The 20,154-nt window shown below is 36.9% G+C and overlaps 2 protein-coding genes across 10 annotated transcripts in view; both read right to left on the reverse strand.

The window, feature by feature from the left end:
- LOC110830226 (nucleolysin TIAR) overlaps positions 1-3,732 on the reverse strand; it is a 907,764-nt gene extending 904,032 nt beyond the window's left edge. For all 8 annotated transcript variants that reach the window (XM_087352407.1, XM_087352401.1, XM_087352399.1 and 5 more), the window contains exons 1-3: positions 2,410-3,732; positions 2,295-2,326; positions 2,073-2,169 (exon numbers count right to left, since the gene is read on the reverse strand). In XM_087352407.1, the coding sequence (XP_087208533.1) occupies positions 2,073-2,169; positions 2,295-2,326; positions 2,410-2,487 (207 nt within the window). In that variant the 5' untranslated portion in view covers positions 2,488-3,732. The remainder of the gene's footprint in view (positions 1-2,072; positions 2,170-2,294; positions 2,327-2,409) is intronic.
- A 155-nt stretch (positions 3,733-3,887) lies between these two features.
- The window catches only part of PAPLA1 (Phosphatidic Acid Phospholipase A1), a 33,255-nt gene continuing 16,988 nt past the window's right edge, over positions 3,888-20,154 (reverse strand). For both annotated transcript variants that reach the window (XM_087352394.1, XM_022083171.2), the window contains 12 exons: positions 17,033-17,749; positions 16,507-16,820; positions 16,050-16,179; positions 15,284-15,618; positions 14,463-14,613; positions 13,379-13,623; positions 12,597-12,812; positions 8,537-8,696; positions 8,068-8,262; positions 6,857-6,999; positions 6,217-6,410; positions 3,888-5,665 (listed from right to left, as the gene is read on the reverse strand). In XM_087352394.1, coding sequence (XP_087208520.1) covers positions 5,212-5,665; positions 6,217-6,410; positions 6,857-6,999; positions 8,068-8,262; positions 8,537-8,696; positions 12,597-12,812; positions 13,379-13,623; positions 14,463-14,613; positions 15,284-15,618; positions 16,050-16,179; positions 16,507-16,820; positions 17,033-17,749 — 3,254 coding nt within the window. In that variant the 3' untranslated portion in view covers positions 3,888-5,211. The remainder of the gene's footprint in view (positions 5,666-6,216; positions 6,411-6,856; positions 7,000-8,067; positions 8,263-8,536; positions 8,697-12,596; positions 12,813-13,378; positions 13,624-14,462; positions 14,614-15,283; positions 15,619-16,049; positions 16,180-16,506; positions 16,821-17,032; positions 17,750-20,154) is intronic.

Raw genomic sequence — 20,154 nt, forward strand, 5'->3', positions numbered from 1 at the left:
ATTCAAATCTTTAACAGCTCTTTCACACTCAAAATTACAGAAACAATATTAAGATTCCTTCTTTTATTATTACCACTATTTTTCTAACACACATGCCTTATTCTTCTTCTGAAGCTTGTGACAGATGTTAACATTAAAAATATATAACATACAGACCAGCACAATTTTGTTGCATGTGATTCAAACACCTAGGTTTCACAATGTGATGAAAATAGACAATGTCATGACTCACAAAACTGTGGTTACAGGGTCTCAAAGAGTTATTCATTTACTGACTCAATGTCCTCATCTACACTCAGAAAGGCTGAAGGAGGAAAATATGGACAATTAACTGCATATATATGTACCTAAATGCCTAATTACAATGTAAATTATTAAGTACTAAGCAATTTAAGCAATTTTCCTCCTTCATAATAGTGGCAATCAAACAAAACATTACAGTCTGGCAATCATAAACATCACATGTAATATAGTTGATTCTCCTACGTCATACTTTAGAGATTCTAGGTTTAACCATATAAATTCAGATTAAGGCCATTTTTGGCAGGTACTAAAACTATCACGAAACAGCTATTTTAAGTGCCATCACTTTGGAGCTTACCAGTTGAAGCCTGGTGACTACCATAAGTTCCCTATAAGTTAACTATTTATTTATTCAAGAAGCAGGTTAATGAAGTGATAATTGATGGAGATATAGCACAGTTCATGACGGGTCATGCTGCTACGGCAATCCGATGCCCACCCCTTTCCTTCTATTCTACTCTGTTACATAAAGCTGAAGTTTAACTCGTTAGTTTTCTCAAAAAAGAATAATTAAAAAATACTGGTACACAACATAAAACAGAACTCATTAAGATGTATAAGAGGTATGTCAACTTCTTAAAAATGCAACATTTGGGACTGCACGTGCATATTTCAAGAAGAGTCGAGCCACACAAAACATTGAAGATGGCCATAAGACTGACATGCCTGATTTACAACTATTGTTTCAAGGAAAAATCATTTCTGACTCTAGATAATGTAATAAGCCTTGCAACCATACACCTGAATCTGCACTAAATAAATTATCAAAGCCAATGAGTTATGCAAACTCACAAGGAACACATCTGAAAAGTGTATGTACTCCATTTTCACTCTTGTTTAAATACATTTTATCACTTTCCACATACTCTGTATGATGATAAGAATGGTTTGCATTGAGACATTTCTGAAGTGGAAATCAAATTCTTACATACAATAGCAAATAAATTGTGCTTATTTCAAAATCTGTTATGATATTTCACGAGTACATACAGTATTGTGGAGTAAAGTAACGACTAGTACGGGATTCTAAATTGTACATTCAGAACAACAAACACATCATTTACCTGGAGCAATTAAAACAATTTGAATAGAAAACTAATCACTACACCACAAAGACAAAATTTCTTCACCATCAGAATACACACGAAGCAGCCTACAACACATCCGTTACTAAAATGCAGAACACAGTTTTGACATAGCTGCGAAGCTAAGCCACACTAACCTAACCCCACCCAAACAAACTGGTACATCACTGGATCAAAAACAACAAGCTATTCTACACTTCAACCCATCCAAACTGCAAATGTAACTTCACATACAATTCTAAAAAAATTTAACACCAAGAGGAAACAGTTCATCCTAGCAACATATAATCATCGGCTCAAAGAATGCAAGACAAAATAATACTTAAAAAATAATAATTAATAAAGCATACATATTCCTCACATTAACATGTAAACTTCAAGGTCCTCATCACGCAATTCAGTGCCTGTACCATGTAAAATTAAAAGTAATAATTCCAACAATTAAATATTATGTGAAATTAATACAAATTAAATGTTCTATGGTTAATGAATTATTCCCTATACCACAGTTTATTTCTCTGTCAGAACCTTTTAAACTTGCATACTCTGAAGATCATGTAATACAATTTTTAAATGGCATTAATTCTTAATACCATTTATAGATAATACTGAAACACAGGGACAACTTTACCTTTAATCGATCACTACAAAGAAGCACATAAATAAGTACTGTACTCTTCTTACCTCACGGATGATCTTGCATCCCTTGACAGGTCCGATCTGAGAAAACAAGGCACAGACAAGATCTTCAGATACAGAGGCATCCAAATTCCCGACGTACCTAGGAACACACAAGACACACGTGCTTATATTAATAAACACACAAGCCTTCTTACATTATGTTCCAAGATTCAAATGCAATGACAGCAGGAAGCATTCTTTAGCAGAATCGAAATGTGTACTTACAAGGTTCTAGGATGGCTCTCCTCACTCATTATCTGTAAACAAACGAATAAATATAAAAAAGTGACTTAAAATGTTCTTTATATTCAAACAGACATCACATTCTAAACAAACATACCTGTCTTGAGATCATATTCCGCACCACTACACAATCACAAACACAAACACATTGTGCAAAATGCCTTCTTACGCGCATGCGTCAGTAGTGGTATTATGGGAATGAACTTTCGCGCCATTTGATCAATAGCCAATTATTGAAGGCCAGTCAATGCAGACGATGTTTAAAAAAAGACATTTTGGAATAATGAGAAGTGTTACAAATGCCCTTTGATCTGCTATACGGTGAGGAGATCTTGCAAAGCTAAACTCATATGCCTGAAAGGCCCGGAAATAATCAAAAATAACTTCGTGTAAATTCCGTAGGAACTCTTTTATTTCCCCACACCAGCCCTTACCAGACAGGAAATACTATCATCCATCACAAATAGGGCTATTCTACTTTTCCCTACACTGTGAACTGATATGTGGGATGTTTAACCTTCTTATCTGGCCTAACATTACTACCTCTAACAACTGCCAGGTGTTTCGTACAAGTCTAATATTACAAGAAATACTTCTATGCAAAAGACAAATACTTCGCATGGTAGTCATCTCTTGAAACAAATGTGAATTACAGAAAAAAAACCCAGAGAACTGTTCATATCGTACCAAGATTGATTTAGCACAAAGTGCTTCTCTGGGACAATCAATTTGCCAACAAAAAAATTCTCAATATCATAATTAAAGTTAAGTAGTTTCAACAGTTCACCAACACAACAAATTAAAATTTATTTAAAAAATATAGCCAAGTTAATTCCATACATAGTATGGTGTGATATCACGTTTGTGAGACATGTTAAAATTTAATAATTAAATATAACAATATTTACCTGCTGTGCAGCACATCTTGTTCTCAGCTACATTTTATGTAGCACTTCTGGTTAATGGTGCCAGGTGGAGGAAGATTTAGGGCAATGGCAAGAAAAATGTGCTTCTGAACTTCTGAAATATAGCAGTACAAGCAAAACTGCTAGTTCTGTGAAACACATTCACCCAAGCACACATATTTAGTCACTGTCTAGATCATGAATGAGATGCATTACTGCAAGTAAGGGCATAAATACACTTCACAGAATAAAACACATGTAACCACACTCCTCTGGGTGCTTATTTTCTCCTTTCCAAGTTCCAAATAAAACAGAATTGCTATATAGACACAGAACTTATTTTATGTGACACTACTACAGGAATAAGACATAAGTTATGAAATTTGATATTCCAGTAGCAATATGTATCAAGTAATTTTCAGGGTTGTAACACTGTATAGTAATGGAATAAGCTTCTGATATTTCACAGAAACTACTGCACTTCATCCATCTTCAGGATAGTATATATATGCCCTTATGGAATTATAGTGATGCTATACAGTCTGAGATACTGAAAGCATCATTGAATGAATCTTAGATAAATGAATAAAATTATGGAATTATAAACAGCACACAAAATAAAAGACATTAGCAGAAGGATTATGAGGCATTAAGTCACTTAAACCATGAAGACAAGAAAAATGTCTATTCTACAATGGAAAAGGCACTTAAGTTTCCAAGATATGTCAAACGTTTCTTCATAATACACGGCATTACATCCCAGCATACTCTACGCTGTATAAGTGACATCATTTATGAAAAATGTTAGTGTTGTTCATTTTTAAACCATTGATTATTGAAATAACCTTGGACCAACAGCCAGTTCTATGCTGCTCTTTTACATATCAGCATAAACCTTTCTCTGGAGACAGAGAAAATGTTTCTAAAAGTATGTACATTTTATATACAATGCTTAATGACACATTAAATGGAGAAGTCAAAACTTATAATAGTAAATTTTACAGTGTATTTCCTGTGTTTACATAAAAAGCAATATTTTTCAGGGTGTCTACTTTATGACATTTCCTGTAAACAGTTTTAAATAAAGAGTGAAATTTCAAAATAAGAAGAAATATTACCTAGGCAAGAAATTAACTGAAATTAGAGCAAATTCCATTCAGATATGAAAGTTCTGTCAAGTAGTTTTACTTAAAATGTTATCTACTGCATTTTTTTTTCAACACACACAATTAAATCTTTTTGCATCAAATGAAACATTATTTGATTCTTTCATCAAAGCACCAGGGCAATTATTTTGGAATTTTGTGGATAGTTCTGATGGTGTGTGTGTCATAATTTTACATTTCAGATTGAAAGTATGTTGGCAGATGCCTACTTTTGAAAAGTTGTTTCATAATAAATAAAATACACCTTACTGATCTGAATGTAACATTATATAGTACTTGTCAACATCCTGTGTATCTGAAACTTTCAATCCATCCCAACTCCTAATTTTCAAATGAATGCTGAATATTTCTAGAAGAATATGGAAGGAAATTAATCAAAGTGCACTGAATTTGTTATTACTTCTTTTTATCAAAAGTACTAATTGTAAGCACAAGTTACACATTAGCAAAAGCTAAGGGATTTATTAGTTACAAAATGGTATCAAACCTCAAGTATTCTTCACTAGAATTCCTTCTAAATGCCATGTTGATAGAAAAAAAAAACAACCAAAATAACATCAATACAGTGAACAAAAGCTGTTTATAAATTATATACAGCATATTATAGCATAAACAATTTCACTTACATTAAACCCATTTCCATCAAGTAGATCAATAAATAATTTAAAATATTATACATAAGTTGTAATGGACATATGCAGTCATTCCATTTGTTACTCATACCACTCTATGCACAATACTTATTTACATTCCTATAATTCACAATCCCCATACACAGTGCAAAATTAATTGACAAGCAGTATGCCAATTAATATTTCTGGCCTTCATTCACTTCCTAACAAAACCAGTCATTGGTGGTGGTCCCAAACTCTTGTTTTCCAGAAGAGGTGCTGTAGGATCCATCCCCATTAATGGCTGACTACTGCTTGTAGGAGTACTTGAAAGAAATGAGGATGCGGCTGGTCCACGTGGGGCTGTCAATAACGCAGTAGAGCTTTGTCTATCGACAGGATATGTTGTAACTAAAGAAGAACCTATGTGACTCGACATAATGGAGCCATCAGACTCAGACTGGAAACCTTCTAATCCTGTCTCATTGCTTTCCAAAATACTGTTCAAGAATCTTGGACCACTGGCATCAAGCAGTGCATCAGAGTTTGAAGGAATACTTGATGTTCCAAAATCTGAAGGTGTGTTTTGGTGTAGAACATGGCTGTCAGCAGAGATCCCCATAGTGGAATACACTTCTTTCAGGATCATTAGCATTGTGTCTTCAGACTCCCTGAAACACAAGTATGAGCAGCTTTACATATTTTCACAGGATGAAATAAAGTCAAAGAAGTTTTTTATTGTAATGGTATGAAAGTATTTGTCAGACACGACTGAGGAGAACCAGAAAACACATCTGTCTACATATCCAATGTCTGGACCAAGATCTGAAGTATGAAACAGAAAAGCTAACACTACATTATATCTGGTATGAGCCGGGATAGCTCAGTCAGTATAGTGACTAGCTATGGGCTGGGTTCGATCCCCGATGGGGACAGAGGATTTTTCCTCTAATCTCTGCGCCCAGACCGACTCTGGAGCCCACCCAGCCTCCTCTACAATGGGTACCGGGGTCCTTTCCCGGGGGTAAAGCCGGTCGGGGCGTGATGCTGACCACTCACCCCCATCTAGTGCCGAGGTCAAGGAAGAGAGGAGCTATATCTCCACTCACCCCAAGCGCCTATATGGCACGTAGCAGGACAAACTTTACTTTACTTTACATTATATCTGGTCTACCTCAGCGTGAACTACACTAATAAAAGTATTCAACAGCCATGAAGTTACCAGTAGCAGACATGGGTCTTGAGAACAAACAGATATTCATTGAAGCTTTCCAATGGTGCTTCCTGAAGGACAAAGTCAATTCTACGACCACCATTTAGTTGTCCCACACACACATTCAAGTCTGCCTCCCCATCTGTCCCAGAATTACAGCTGTCTCCCTCATTTTGTTGCTGTTGTAACTGTTCTTCCAACACCTATACATATAAATAATGGTCAGTGTTACAGTGGGAAATCTTGAAGTAAAAAGAGATGAAAGGTGTAATTAATTCTGGAGTGCACAGAATTTACTAGTGCATTCCTCACAATTGTACGAGTATCTGTAGATAGAGTCTTCATGTCTATTATGCTTAGATAGCTGAAGTGAAACATATTTATGACTATTTTGTGTTCTTTAAATTTTTTCTTGTTACTTCATTATGGCTTTTTTAATTGTCTAATACACACAGTGTCAAATACTAGGATGTTTTATAAACGATGACATGGAAAAAATGTGTATGGAAGCAGATGTGATATATATGGAGGTACTACCAAAGCATTCTCCTCAAAGTACTGAGAGAAATAAAAATAATCTCCAAAATACAAAGCAGAAGTACTAACAACTCAACTATTACAATGGGCAATATTATTCTGTGTAAATTACCTTATCTACTTCCTGTTCCAATGCCTGGTCATCAGAGCGGTGAAACATTGCTAACTGATACACAGTGTTCCATGTGCTGCGTACAGAGTCCATCAATCTCTGCTTCAAGTCTGCACCTACACGTGCCATGGTTTCTTTCAGTTCTGAAACAATTTAGGACCAAATATGTTGTTACATTAAAAACAAGTCATTACTATGTACATTACTCGATACTCCCTTTCAACTTAAACCAGAAACAAATCTTCATCTGAACTTCTGGCTTCATTTGCACAAATTCCCCACCTTTTACTGAGGAGAAAACAAGACATCTCAACCACACAAGTTCTTTGTTTCTACCTTCCCATTCAGTTCAGAGATATGAAAACTGCTCAACCTTCATTCTGCAGGCTCCAGTCATAAAGTAACACTATACTGTGATTCAAATATGACAGTGGGTGAATGAGATACAAAGCATTAAAAAGAAAAAAAATTCATTTTGGTCTAATGTGACCCATACTCTACATAAAGTACATATCCATATGCACTACGTGCTTGATCAAAATTTTACTGTTTCTCATACACAACAAAGTACAAAAATGGGAACATAATATTACAACTGTTCATAATATAAAAACTGCAATACCAAATAAAATACATCCTAGTAAGATCTACAACTTTACTTGAAATCTGAGGTTTTCATGATGGTGAATAAGTGGATAATGGTCTTCTGCACTGTGATTTGATTTAGTCATTTGAAGTGTCTGTCAAAGAATGATCGTTCAAAGAATAATATACCCACACACATCTGTATACAGCAAAAGAACTGTCTCCAATAAATGAACATCAATGCCAATGATTTATAAAAAAAACTACAAAGAATGCATTTTACTCAACATTATCACTTCAGCTGTTCACAATAATGAAAAATGGTGTTCTAAATGTGACATTAAAGCTGTAAAAATAAGTTTTTTCATATTTTGTACATCATAATGGTTTTTTTATTACCATGAAACTAATGTAAGCTACACAAGTGGCAAAAATTCCATTACCTTTACAAAGATTTTCAAGCAGAGGACTTAGTTAAACAGAGACACAACAGATGGGACATACTCTTAGATACTCATTCACATCATACAAAAACAAACTAGAAAGTTACATAAATATCTACTTTTCACTAGACCTAGCCCAAGTTCACAGCAAGTTGGTGCTTCAAGTATTATTTTTTAACTTACCTAGATGCATTCTTTTCCTTCCTTTGTGATGGGGTATTAAAACTGGTCTCAGATAAGTTAATTCTGGATTAATTAATGTCTCTATTCTGTAGGCTACTGGATCAAATGGGTGAAAAATATTAAAGAATCCAGGACATGTAGGAAGGCAAAAATCTTTACCCAGTGTTTCAATTCCACGAACAGTAACAAACATACCTACAACAGAAATAAAAATAAATCAATTTTGTAATGACACTGTAATGAATCAGGAAATTATACACAGTACCAGCACTTTTGTTCCTAACATAAATAATTCATTATATTTGTTAAAAAATGGCATACATAACCTCAAATACGATCACCTTTTCTTTTAGGAAATAAACCACTAAGAACACAATCAACATCTAACTAAATATTATAAATACTTATTTGAAAACAGTGTCACATAAAATTTCATCCTATTTTCAAGTAATCCATTTGAAAATCTTACCAATTGGTGAGCCCAAGGCAAAAAAAGCTTTTGGCTCAAAATTAAGTTGTGGATAGGTGATGAAAGGCTGTCCTGTGCCTGCATTCCCCATTACATAACTGACCTGATGGTTCAGTTTGGGAGGTACTTTTGCAGCAGAGCTTACATCTTTGTCATCATCCTGGAAGAAAGCATTGCTGTAACATTAATGTTATGGCAAATGCTTGCTATCATTTATTTCATGAACTGGTTATGCTAACTGCTTTCCAAAACAGAACAGATTAAGATATATATGCACTCACATGCTCATGCATACGTAAATGTATGCAAACACATACATGTGAATGCACACACATATATGCACAAATATATATAAAATGTTTTAACCTCTTGTTTTGTATGGCTGTTATATAATTTATTACTCTGAAGGAAGAACATACAGGTGTATTAAAATTCCTGACTGGACAAGATGACCCATACAGTTAAAACAGGGGTCCTCTAAGTATAATGGCGGAATACAATCTACTAAATCATATGCCATTAATTTCAATACCATTTCATATAACTAACTAACTAACTAACTAGATGGCTTACCGAACCCGAAGGTTCATCACCGAATTAACCAAAGCCCTCCACCGGACCCTGTCCTGGGCCAACAACATCCAGTTTCCTTCAACTCCTATCTCCCATAGATCCCGCCTGAGATTATCCTCCCATCTACGTCTAGGTCTCCCCAGCGGTCTCTTCCCTTCAGGTTTCCCAACCAGTACCCGGTGCACACCTCTTGTCCCATCCATGCGCGCTACATGTCCCGCCCATCTCACTCTTCTCGACTTAATCACCCTCACAATACTGGGGGAGCAGTACAGATTTTTAAGCTCGTCATTGTGCAGTTTTCTCCACGCCCCATCGTCTTCCCTCTTAGGCCCAAATATCCTCCTCAACACCCGATTCTCAAACACCTGCAATCTGTGTTCCTCCCTCTGAGTGAGAGACCATGTTTCGCACCCATACAAAACAACAGGCAAGATTATTGTTTTGTATACTTTAATTTTCAGGTTCTTAGAAATCAGACGGGAAGACAAAATATTTTGGACTGAGAAGTAGCAAGCATTTCCGGAATTTAGTCTCCTCCTACCTTCCTCACAAGTATCATTTTGATTTGTTATTGTTGTTCCCAAATATTTGAACTTTGTAACCCTTTCAAAGGATTTATTAGCTACCCTAAGATAATTTTGCCCGCCTGTCTTCTGATGACGAGATACTAACATGTACTTAGTTTTTTCTGAATTTACTTCCAGCCCCACTTGTCTACCAGCCTCTAGTAAAACTTCTGCGTTCCTCTTTATTGTATTTATATCGTCCCCCAATAAATTAACATCATCAGCATATGCCAATAGCTGATGTGTCCCGTTCAATTGCAAACCCTCCTGCCTACCTTGGACCTTCCTGATGGCGTATTCTAGCGCAAAGTTAAAGAGCAAGGGAGACAAAGCATCTCCTTGTTTTAGACCGTTCTTGATGAGGAATGTCTCAGATACATATTTACCTACTCGAATTTTGCTGCAGGTTTCATTTAAGCACATTTTTATTAGACCCACTAGCTTCTTTGGTATACCAAATTCAATAAGAATATTATATAGCACTTCTCTCTTCACAGAGTCATAGGCTTTTTTGAAATCTATAAATAACTGATGTACAGTCCCACCGAACTCCCATTTTTTCTCTAGTATCTGACGAATGCAAAAGATCTGATCAATCGTTGATCTGTTTCGTCTGAACCCACACTGATGATCCCCAATAGTTTCATTCGCATATGGGGTTAATCTTGCCAAAAGAATGTTGGATAGAATTTTGTATGAGGTTGATAGCAGCGATATTCCTCGGTAATTACCACACTCAGTCTTGTCCCCCTTCTTATAAATAGGAATAATTATGGATTCCTTCCATTGATGTGGCATCTCTTCCTTATCCCAAATTAACTGAATAAGCTTATGGATCCTCATATGCAACCCTTTGCCACCTGCTTTAATTAATTCGGCCGGAATCTGATCAATTCCTGGAGATTTATAACTTTTCAACTTCCCAATGGCTAGTTCCACTTCATCTAAGCTAGGTTCTGGCACCAACAGTTCAGCTGTATGCATTTTAATCTGTCTAATATCACCAGTATTATGAACATTTAAGAGCTCGCTAAAGAAATTTTTCCACCTATTCACAATTTTTATTGGATCTGCAAGCAAATTGCCACTATCATCCTTTACCAAATTAGTCTGGGGTTGATATCCTTTCTTAAAGTTATTAATGCCTCTGTACAGGTCTCTGATGTTTTTTTCCTTATTATTTGTCTCAAGTTCAGCAATTTTGCCCTTCAGGTATTCCCTTTTCTTAGTCCTAAAGGTTCTACTAGCCTCACGTCTCACGTTACATAGATTATCCGCATTTGTTTTGTTTGGGTTCTGCAACCATTGAAATTTTGTTTGCTTCCTTCGATCTATTAATTTTGAACATTCTTCATCAAACCACGGTTTATTTTGCTTTCTCCTGTAGTATCCTAGTTTCTCTTTTGCTGAAATTTTGATGCAGTTTCTGACATTTTCCCACTCCCTGTTGATGTCCACACTTTCATTATCCTCATTTGTCTCTAAAATTTGAAACCTATTCGAAATTTCAACTTGATATTGTTCCTTTGCCTCTCCCTCACTTAATTTTTTCAAATCAAATCTTTCTGTGTCAAAATTTTGTTTAGTTCGTCTACTTACTGAAAGCCGCTCCCTCACTTTTGCTACCACCAGATAATGATCAGTGTCGCAATCTGCTCCTCTGAATGATCTCACATCAATTACATTTGTCTGCCTTCTCTTATCTACTAAAACATGATCTATTTGATTGTGTGTTCTGCCATCTGGGGAAGTCCAAGTGTATTTATGAACATCACGGTGTGGAAATTTTGTACTTTTTACAATTAAATCTTTTGACGTAGCGAAGGTCACTGCTCTGACGCCATTATCATTACTAAGTGCATGGAGACTCTCGCTGCCTATTGTGGGTTTGAAGACATCCTCCCTCCCAATTTTTGCATTGAAATCTCCTAGCAGAATTTTCATGTGATACTTGCCAAATGTATCAAATACTGATTCCAATTCTTCATAAAAGCTATCCTTGATATCATCGCTTTTGTCTTCAGTTGGGGCATGAACATTAAGGACAATGATGTCGCACCAACGTCCTTCCAAAATTACGTAAGACAACCTGTCACTAACAAATTCTACTCTCTTAACTGCTGCCCTAATTCTGCTATGAACAAAAAAACCCGTCCCTAGCTGATGATTGTCATTCCCCTTTCCATAGAAAAATGTAAAATTGTCCACTGGGATCGTGCCCTCCCCCTCCCATCGCACTTCCTGCACTGCCACTAAGTCTAACTTATAATTACCTAATTCCCTACACACTGATTTCAGTGCCCCAGCCCTATAGAGGCTCCTAATGTTCCAGGTACCAAATCTCATGTCCTTTTTCAATTGCCGTGGTCGTGCCAAAGAGTCCGTCCTGATCCGAGGCTTGGTTGATTTTTTCGTAACACATATTTTTTTTAAAGGTGAAAGGTTGTTAGCCCTACACCCAACCCCCAACCTGGAGGACCAGGGTATCACTCTTAGTCTAGCGCATCTCCTTAGACCTGTCCGGCTTGGGTGACCCTACCATGAGCCGAAGCTCAGGCCGGCATAGCCCTAAGGGTCATTTGAGCACGCAAGCCTCCTCACCCGGCAGATTGCCTTCGACAAGGTGGTGATACCTTCGAGAAGGACCATTTCATATATGATTCAAAAATGATGCATCAGGAATTAGGTCATGTGTAGTGCAGTGACTTTTCTAAATAGCTCTACAGAAGTGCATATGTGCATCAAATTATTCCAAAGTAGACAAAACCAGTATGAAAACCTATGAGCTACAGGAGAATAAAAATAAATTATAATTTTGATATTTTGTCTTCTCTACATTTTTATTTTTCAGGAAACCATCACCCTTAAATGGTTACTGGGTATGAAACAAGTAGAGAAGCACAACAGTAGACACTTACTGCAGATGCTGGTTCAGTTGAACTCTCTCTAGAGGAGGGTGTGGGTTCACGTGTCAGCTTTTCTTCCACTGGCTTCTGGTGATACAGCAAGTCAAATAAGATGAGAGATCCCAAACTATGTCCCCCTACGGAGACACCACCTTCAAATGAAGGGTTACGATCCCTGAACAAGCTAAACAGCCGATTCATTTCCTTACCAACAGTGTGCATTATAGTCTGTAAAGCAGAATATAATATTGTAATTACAAACAAAAAATTTGAGATACAGTCATGAATTTATGTAAGTGTAAAGAGCAGAATTAAGTTCCTTGCACTCAGTGCATTAAGCAATTTTCAACTGCACAAGACTAATGCCAATTACTGTTGTTTTATATGTGCTAAAAATACTCTCTGGAATCTCTTGAACTGACATGATGAAGGAATATTAATCTTTATTTATCGGTACAATGGTATGAGTCCCCAATATGTTATTTGGACAAGATATAGGTGCTATGTTCTGACAAGAACAAAAGTTTCTACTGGATATGTAGAAACAAAGCAGCCAAATGTCTGTCATGAAGTTTGTTGAACTCTAATGAGAAGTGATACAAATGCATTATACTAATTAGCTTTTCATGTGACATGTCTCTTACTACATTTTACAAAGGAGCATATGCAGATGCAGTACTGAGCATAGCAGACATTCTATCATGAAAAGTTTAAAATAATGAACAAAATGTCAGGCCCCATGGTTGAGCTAGCCTCAACCTGGTTCAGTCACATAAATAGTATAGAATTATTACCTGACAATACACTGGACTTGTATAGAACAAGATGTCCAACAAAGTGTCATTTGTGAAATGGCGTAGCTTGGGGATGCTATTGAGTGTGATACTCTTCAGTTTGCGATCAATTCCAGTGTCTTCCCCATGAAGAGTAGCATGCCATGATATGGGCAGTACTTCAATTCTGTTCACCCGGCCTTGTTCAATTCCTGTACGGAAATGGGACTGCACCAACAGGAGAGACAGGCTGCGGAACTCATCGACTAAAATAAATTAGACAAATATGTTCACTTGCAAATAAAACAAGTCAGCCAGAAACTACAAAGCAAAGTGAAACATTACAAAAGCATGAAATCCACAACTAACTCAATCAAACAAAACTAATCACAATCATTAACTTATGCTTCCAATGGTGAGTGGAGTAGCAGCTTATTACAAAGTTTGTATTACTGTGGTATTAATATAGTTTCACAACCCCTGAACTTATATTTCCTCCAAACTTACCACCCTTCTGAACTATGGTACAGTAAATTGTAGAATTTTATTTTGCACCTGACAAACATGTTGCTACATTTTGTCACTTTTATTTTTCTAAATAATTACTCTCCAAATCTATACATTTTATACAATGTTTCACAAATTTCATAATCTCAGCTACACAAAAGCTTCTAGAAGCAACCACAATAAATAGCAGGCATGCCATTGGACCTGTTCATTGTATTCAAACTTTTAACTTCCTATTGACACCTTCAGTGAAGGCATTACAGCACTTCCCAGTCTATGTTGTCAAGAACTTTGTTACAAGGCACAGCTCTTGGGTACAAAATGTATGCAGGAATGACAGCACACTGGTTCTGGAATCACCAATAACAAACACCTGACTTCCTAAAAATGTATAAACCATTCAACCACTATGAACAGTGATCTAAAATTAATACTTCCACCACTAGATTTCAGATGCATCCAAAACATAATGTGCCATATCATGTCATTTCATTTCGAGTGTAACAAGAAAGTGTCCTGAAATTTACTGTACTTTCGTCATATACTAAACTATTTAGAAGCATGTTAAAGATTATTAAGTTATTAAATGACAGCTCACCAACTTCTTCAACAGTTCTGAATTTCAGGTCACAAACTGAACCAATACCATGGACAAGAAACAGAAGGTGATCAATCTTTGCTGGCTCTCCTTCATCAATATCAAACTCATCTACACCACGCTTCACAACACGAGGTCTCAACGGAGTTTGCTACAAACAACACATAATGTAGGCATGAGTAAAACTAGTTATTACACATTAACAAAACCTGATTTCTTGGTTAACATACTCTAATTCATTCTTAGATTATTTAAGAATAGTGTATCAACTACAAAGGTTTTATAGTGTCAAATGATATAGTATGACAATCATAAATGATGAGTAAGTAAGGATTTGTAAGACTGTCATGGCTTATTTATAGCGATCATGAAATCTCTGCTAAAAAAGCATGCCAGGGTGGAATTTAAATGCCCAGTATGTGTATGAAAAAGATTAAGATATGTGACTTTGAACTGTAGCAGGGGTCTGGTATTTTTCACACTGATAAGTTTTATCTATGTTAGAAATAAGTAAAGACAAAATTAACTTCATGGTGGAGGATCATGTATGTCTCCTATGCAGCCACTTTTATGTTTTCCATTTTTAACTTTGAATGAATTTTTCACTTCAAATTTCCACCATGTGTGTTTCAAAGATAAACAGAAGAGTCTGAAGTGAATTGTATAAAGAAATTCATAAATATAGTCTGTTTTATCATACATAGAATTTTGATTTTTTTAAAGTAATATCCATGTGCATGAACTATGCAAAACTTTTAAATGATCAGAACAAGGAAGGAAAGATCAGATCACCAAACATAGAGATGCTATTATACACTCACAGGTGTATTCCCCCAAGCATCTGGTGATGTAGCTTGCAGGAAATGGACCATAACATTAGGTCCATGAAAGACTACTGTTTCTCCATTGGGGAATTCAACATGGCGATGCCAGACATTGGTTGTTGTTGCTATCTTAAACTCTTCCTCCAGTCTGGTAGATACATTCTCTTCATATGGAACATAGCGAGTATCAATAGATCCCTTATAGAACCAAGAACAACGCCGAACTTCAGATGGGCTTTCCTGCCAATACACAGCTGTCCTCTGCCGTCTAAGGATGTTCACATCATATCTTCCACCATCTGTTGCGACTACTGTTTCGGGGACAATTTCAGCTGCAAACAGGAACATTTATACAATTACATATTATTAAAATTTATACATTACCCATTCAAAATTTTGAATACCGTCTGATTTTTGATAATTTTCTTAAACTATGGGTTTGAGACAACAGCATCTAATAAACCACTAAATCTAAGAATGTGAACTCCAGTATAGAGTTAAACCATAAGATTTTTATGCTAAACATTACAAATATGGTGACAATGCGAATGTTTGACAACTATCAGTTTACAGAAATTTGTACTAGTGGAAACTATGCACAGAAGTAGGTCACTAAAATGTAATAACTGTAAAAATTTATACTTTCTGCTAGCATCTGTCCACAGATGGAAGAATCCATACAAAATCAGATGATGTAAGTTAATCTCAGAACTTCTTGTTACTATTACTGAAAATCTATGAATTGGAGATTCATTTTACTTACTGGAAGTGAATGCTTCTTCCAAAGCAAGAGAGTCAACCATACTAAATGGCTGCCACAAAAACTTAGTTTCAACTTCCCTTTTGAAGAACCAGTGGTGGTACACAGGCCGGTACATTGTTCCTAGCTGGGCCTAAAACAGAACATGTTTGCTCTAGATATTCATCTGGCTCCTTAGGCCATGCCCATAAAGAAATCGCTAAAAAACATACATGTATATTAAATTCACCAAATCAATTCTATGAACAGTTATTTAAAAACATGTTTGTATATATCAGAGAAACCATAAAAGCTGTTATGTGCTGATCATGTTAGAAAATGTGGCCTACACTCAAAACTGCTTCACAATTTGTTGCAATGGAAGTACCATAGCTCCTCACTGAAAATTTAATATCTACACATAACAACCTGTTTTTCACAGGTGCAACCCAATCTGTAGACATAAAAAAAATCTTTTTACCAAATTAGTAAATGATGGTGGGACCACAGAGGGTGGAGACTGGTTGTCAGCACTCATTGGAGACTGGTACTGCAAAGGGGTAGGTGTCAGTGTGGCCATTGGTAATGTCTGTGGCTTTGCCACATTGGCAGAAAGAGGAAGGTTGCCGTTGTTGTTGTTGTTGTTGTTGTTGTTGTTGTTGTTGCTGTTGCTGTTGCTGTTGCTGTAAGTACCAACAGGAGACGATATGTTGGGGGATGAAGCAGATAGCCCTGGTGGCTGTGCGTACAGTAACTTCCTTTGGCTACCAAGTCGGTAGGTATTGGAAGTTCCAGCTGCAGAACATAAAACAGGAAGAACAACTATATTAGAGTTCTGAATATTTGTCTCTTGCTTCAGTTTGTTGTACCAAATAATGTATTTCTCTGTTTTGTGTCTTCCCCTATAAAATTAATCATTCCCTCATTCAATTTACAAGTCCAGTCCATCTCTCCTTGATTTCACTTTCCTAAAACAAGGTGAGCTGTACCTTAAAACTGAAACTTACCGAAAGGTACAACTGTAGCAACTGGAGGAAATGAAACAGGTACAGATTGAGGTGCGCTGGTTTCTTGTTGCGCTGTGAGTTGATTTTCTTGATACTGAGATGCTCTTAATAAGGGAACAGAAGAAGATGAATATGACTGCACTTGAGCACCATGCTGGAGTTGGGACTGAGATGAGCTTATAGGTAAAGGTGATGTTTCAAAGAGCGGCACTGCTTGATGCCCAGAAATGTCTGATGAAGAAGTAATAGGATCTGCAGATACAGCATTTTGAAATGAAGTGTTTCCTACCACAATGCCATGTTGTGGTGACTGATAATTCCACAGTTCAGGTAAACCTTGGGCAGCAGTCGGAGGTGAAGATGGTAATGCCTGAAAGTTCGTGGAAGAAACAGGTGCTAGTTGCAAAACTGGGGATGAAGAACGGGCATAGGTATGTGGAGAACCAGATGACACAGGGTAGCTACCACTAAATGGTTGAGGTTGAGACACACTAAAAGGCTGAGGTGCGTAACTTTGTGGTGGTTTAGATTCTGCTTGGAATTTGTGTTCTTCTACAAATGAATCTTGTAAACCAGAAGGCTGCTGATGGCTACTGAAGAATGTAGTAAATGTCTTGTAATCAGTATTGGCAGAGTTTGATGGTTGTGTTAAACTAGGGATGGATGATGATGAGATGGGAGGATCTTGTCCAAGGAAACTGTCCACTTCTCCAATTTCTGAAACAAAAAAAACACAATATTGCTTTCATTGCTTAGACAATCTGTAGAAGTACAATGACAGATTAGACAATAAGTGGGCCTCTATCTACCATGCAGTCAATGTGATTTCTACTTGTCTGTGTGAACACACAGAAAAATATAAAGAAAAACAGTCTTGTAAGTTCCTCCCATAAACGTTTTACCATATGTTCATGCAAACTGTGTCATTTTCTAAAGTCTCCTTAATTCCTGAACCTAACAAAATAGTTTTACCTATGGATGATCGTTCACCTCTGCTTAGGCATGTGAACGTGAGGCCAGCAGTCAAGCTAGTCGGCTTTGGCTCTCTGGAGCTGTTAGCCACAGATTTAATTTAATTTAGTTTTACCTATGTTTCAAAATCTTTTGCTTGTCTGAAGTAAATGTATGCCCACAAATGTTTAGTTTATTGTTTCCTATATTTCCATATTACTGAAAATAATAAAGTATGAAATGAGTCACATTCTCAGTTCATTAAACTTCTAGTTACAGCATATTAACAAGAAATACTCTACAGGCGCCTAACTTCTTGTAACACACACATACATATACTTTGTAGGCTGAATGTGACCTAAATTTAATGTGATGCATCACATTCCAAGAACAAGTTATCACAGAAAGGGTGGCCACCATTACTCAATATTGCACAGCTAACCACAGTGAAAATACCACAATACTTTGAAACAGAAATTATTTCTCCTTGTATTTCATCAAATATTCACCATATCAGAAAGTATTTCCAACAAAATGTGTAATTAATGTAATGTATACGTCTTTTGGGAAAATCAATAAAAACTATGATATCTTAAGCTTCATGTAAAGTAAAGTAAATCCAACCAAAGTAAAACTGTCCTACTGCATGCCACAGGGGCGCTTATGCGAAGGGGAGGTATAGTTCCTACTTGTTTTTGACCTCAGCACTAGATGGGAGTGAGTGGCCGGCAACACACTCCGGCTGCAATTTATCCCTGGTACCCACCAGATAGGAGGCTGGATATAGAGAGTAGAAACAAAATCCTCTGCTCCTGCCAGGGATCGAACCCCTGTTGTTCAGTTCACAGTCAGACACAACACTGACTGCACTACCTTGGCTCTCAACTTCATGAGATAGTATAGTTCATGTAAATTACAGGTTATATTGAACTCATGCAAAGCACAGGACAATTATAATTTATGCTCGTAGTTCGCGAGTTGGTTCTACTCCCATCTTCAGGTCAGGAGACCATGTAAGCCCGCTATTGTCTACTGATTAGCGTACACGCTTTCAGTATTCTAAGGGTTCCGGGTTCGACCCCGAACCACTGACACTAATATCGAAAAGAATAATGACAAACTTCGAAGATAGCTAAATGAGGCGGGGACACTTAAGCAATTTCCTTCAGCACGCAATCACATCTACCTTTCTGCGCCAAGTTAACATCCTTTTTACAAAGCTGTTATCATCGTGTATGACGCAACGACTGTCCGCATCGCTAACACACAATCATTGAAACTTCCTGTGACTCCTTTTGAAACAAAAGGAGTCACAGGAAACTTGATATCATACGCTAGCCTATGTCATCGCAAGGAACTGAAACCACACAAGAGGCCGATGACTGACCTCATCTCGTGGGGGCGCAAATCTTTTGCAATATGACTTCGCCGTTTCATGGAGAATTGGATGCCTAGTTCGCCATACACGATTTCGAATTACGAACAGTACCTACAGTAAAATCATACATCTATTTCGTCCGCCTTAGGCTAATACGATGGGGCTGCGTAACTAAATTCAATACATGTACAAATACAACCAAGTAACCACGACTTCACAAACAGAAATGCTACGAGATTTATGACATACGCTTTCTTTGTCTGTTCATTTGCAGTTCAACGACGCTTTCAGAAGCTCAGACGAAAGTGCTGAATGACAGGACAACTAATAAACAACGACATGGAAAGGATACGGAAGGAAGCGTTCACGCCTTACTTTAAGGTACTATCCTAGCACCTTCCTGGAGGGACTGAACAACATCACAAAAACCCTTGTGCCGAGATTTAAACCAGAAACATCCCGAAAACGAAACAGGAGTACAGCTACGTGCGATCATAGATTTTGTATCTGTGTGATGAGTACATGACAAATTCTACGTTAGAAGCGAAGTACCGACTTTGAAAGACGGTGTGATATCAGTCTGTGGACTCGTAATAAATCTTCAATTACAGTTCCGCTGCCATCAAACAAACTTCGGTCCAGTAACACCTGTAGTCCCGCTATATGCCATGCAGGCGCTTGGGGGGAGAGCAGGGCACTGAACAAACTATTACAAACACGTGTGACTGTGCAAAACAAACTCCAAGTTTTATTCTACTTTGATTAAACATAAATATACCTAATGTGTGCGTGA

Source organism: Zootermopsis nevadensis, unplaced genomic scaffold, assembly GCF_977971745.1.
Source record: "Zootermopsis nevadensis isolate Lab colony 2312 unplaced genomic scaffold, Znev_1.0 Znev_ptg000021l, whole genome shotgun sequence".
Lineage (NCBI taxonomy): Eukaryota > Metazoa > Arthropoda > Insecta > Blattodea > Termopsidae > Zootermopsis > Zootermopsis nevadensis.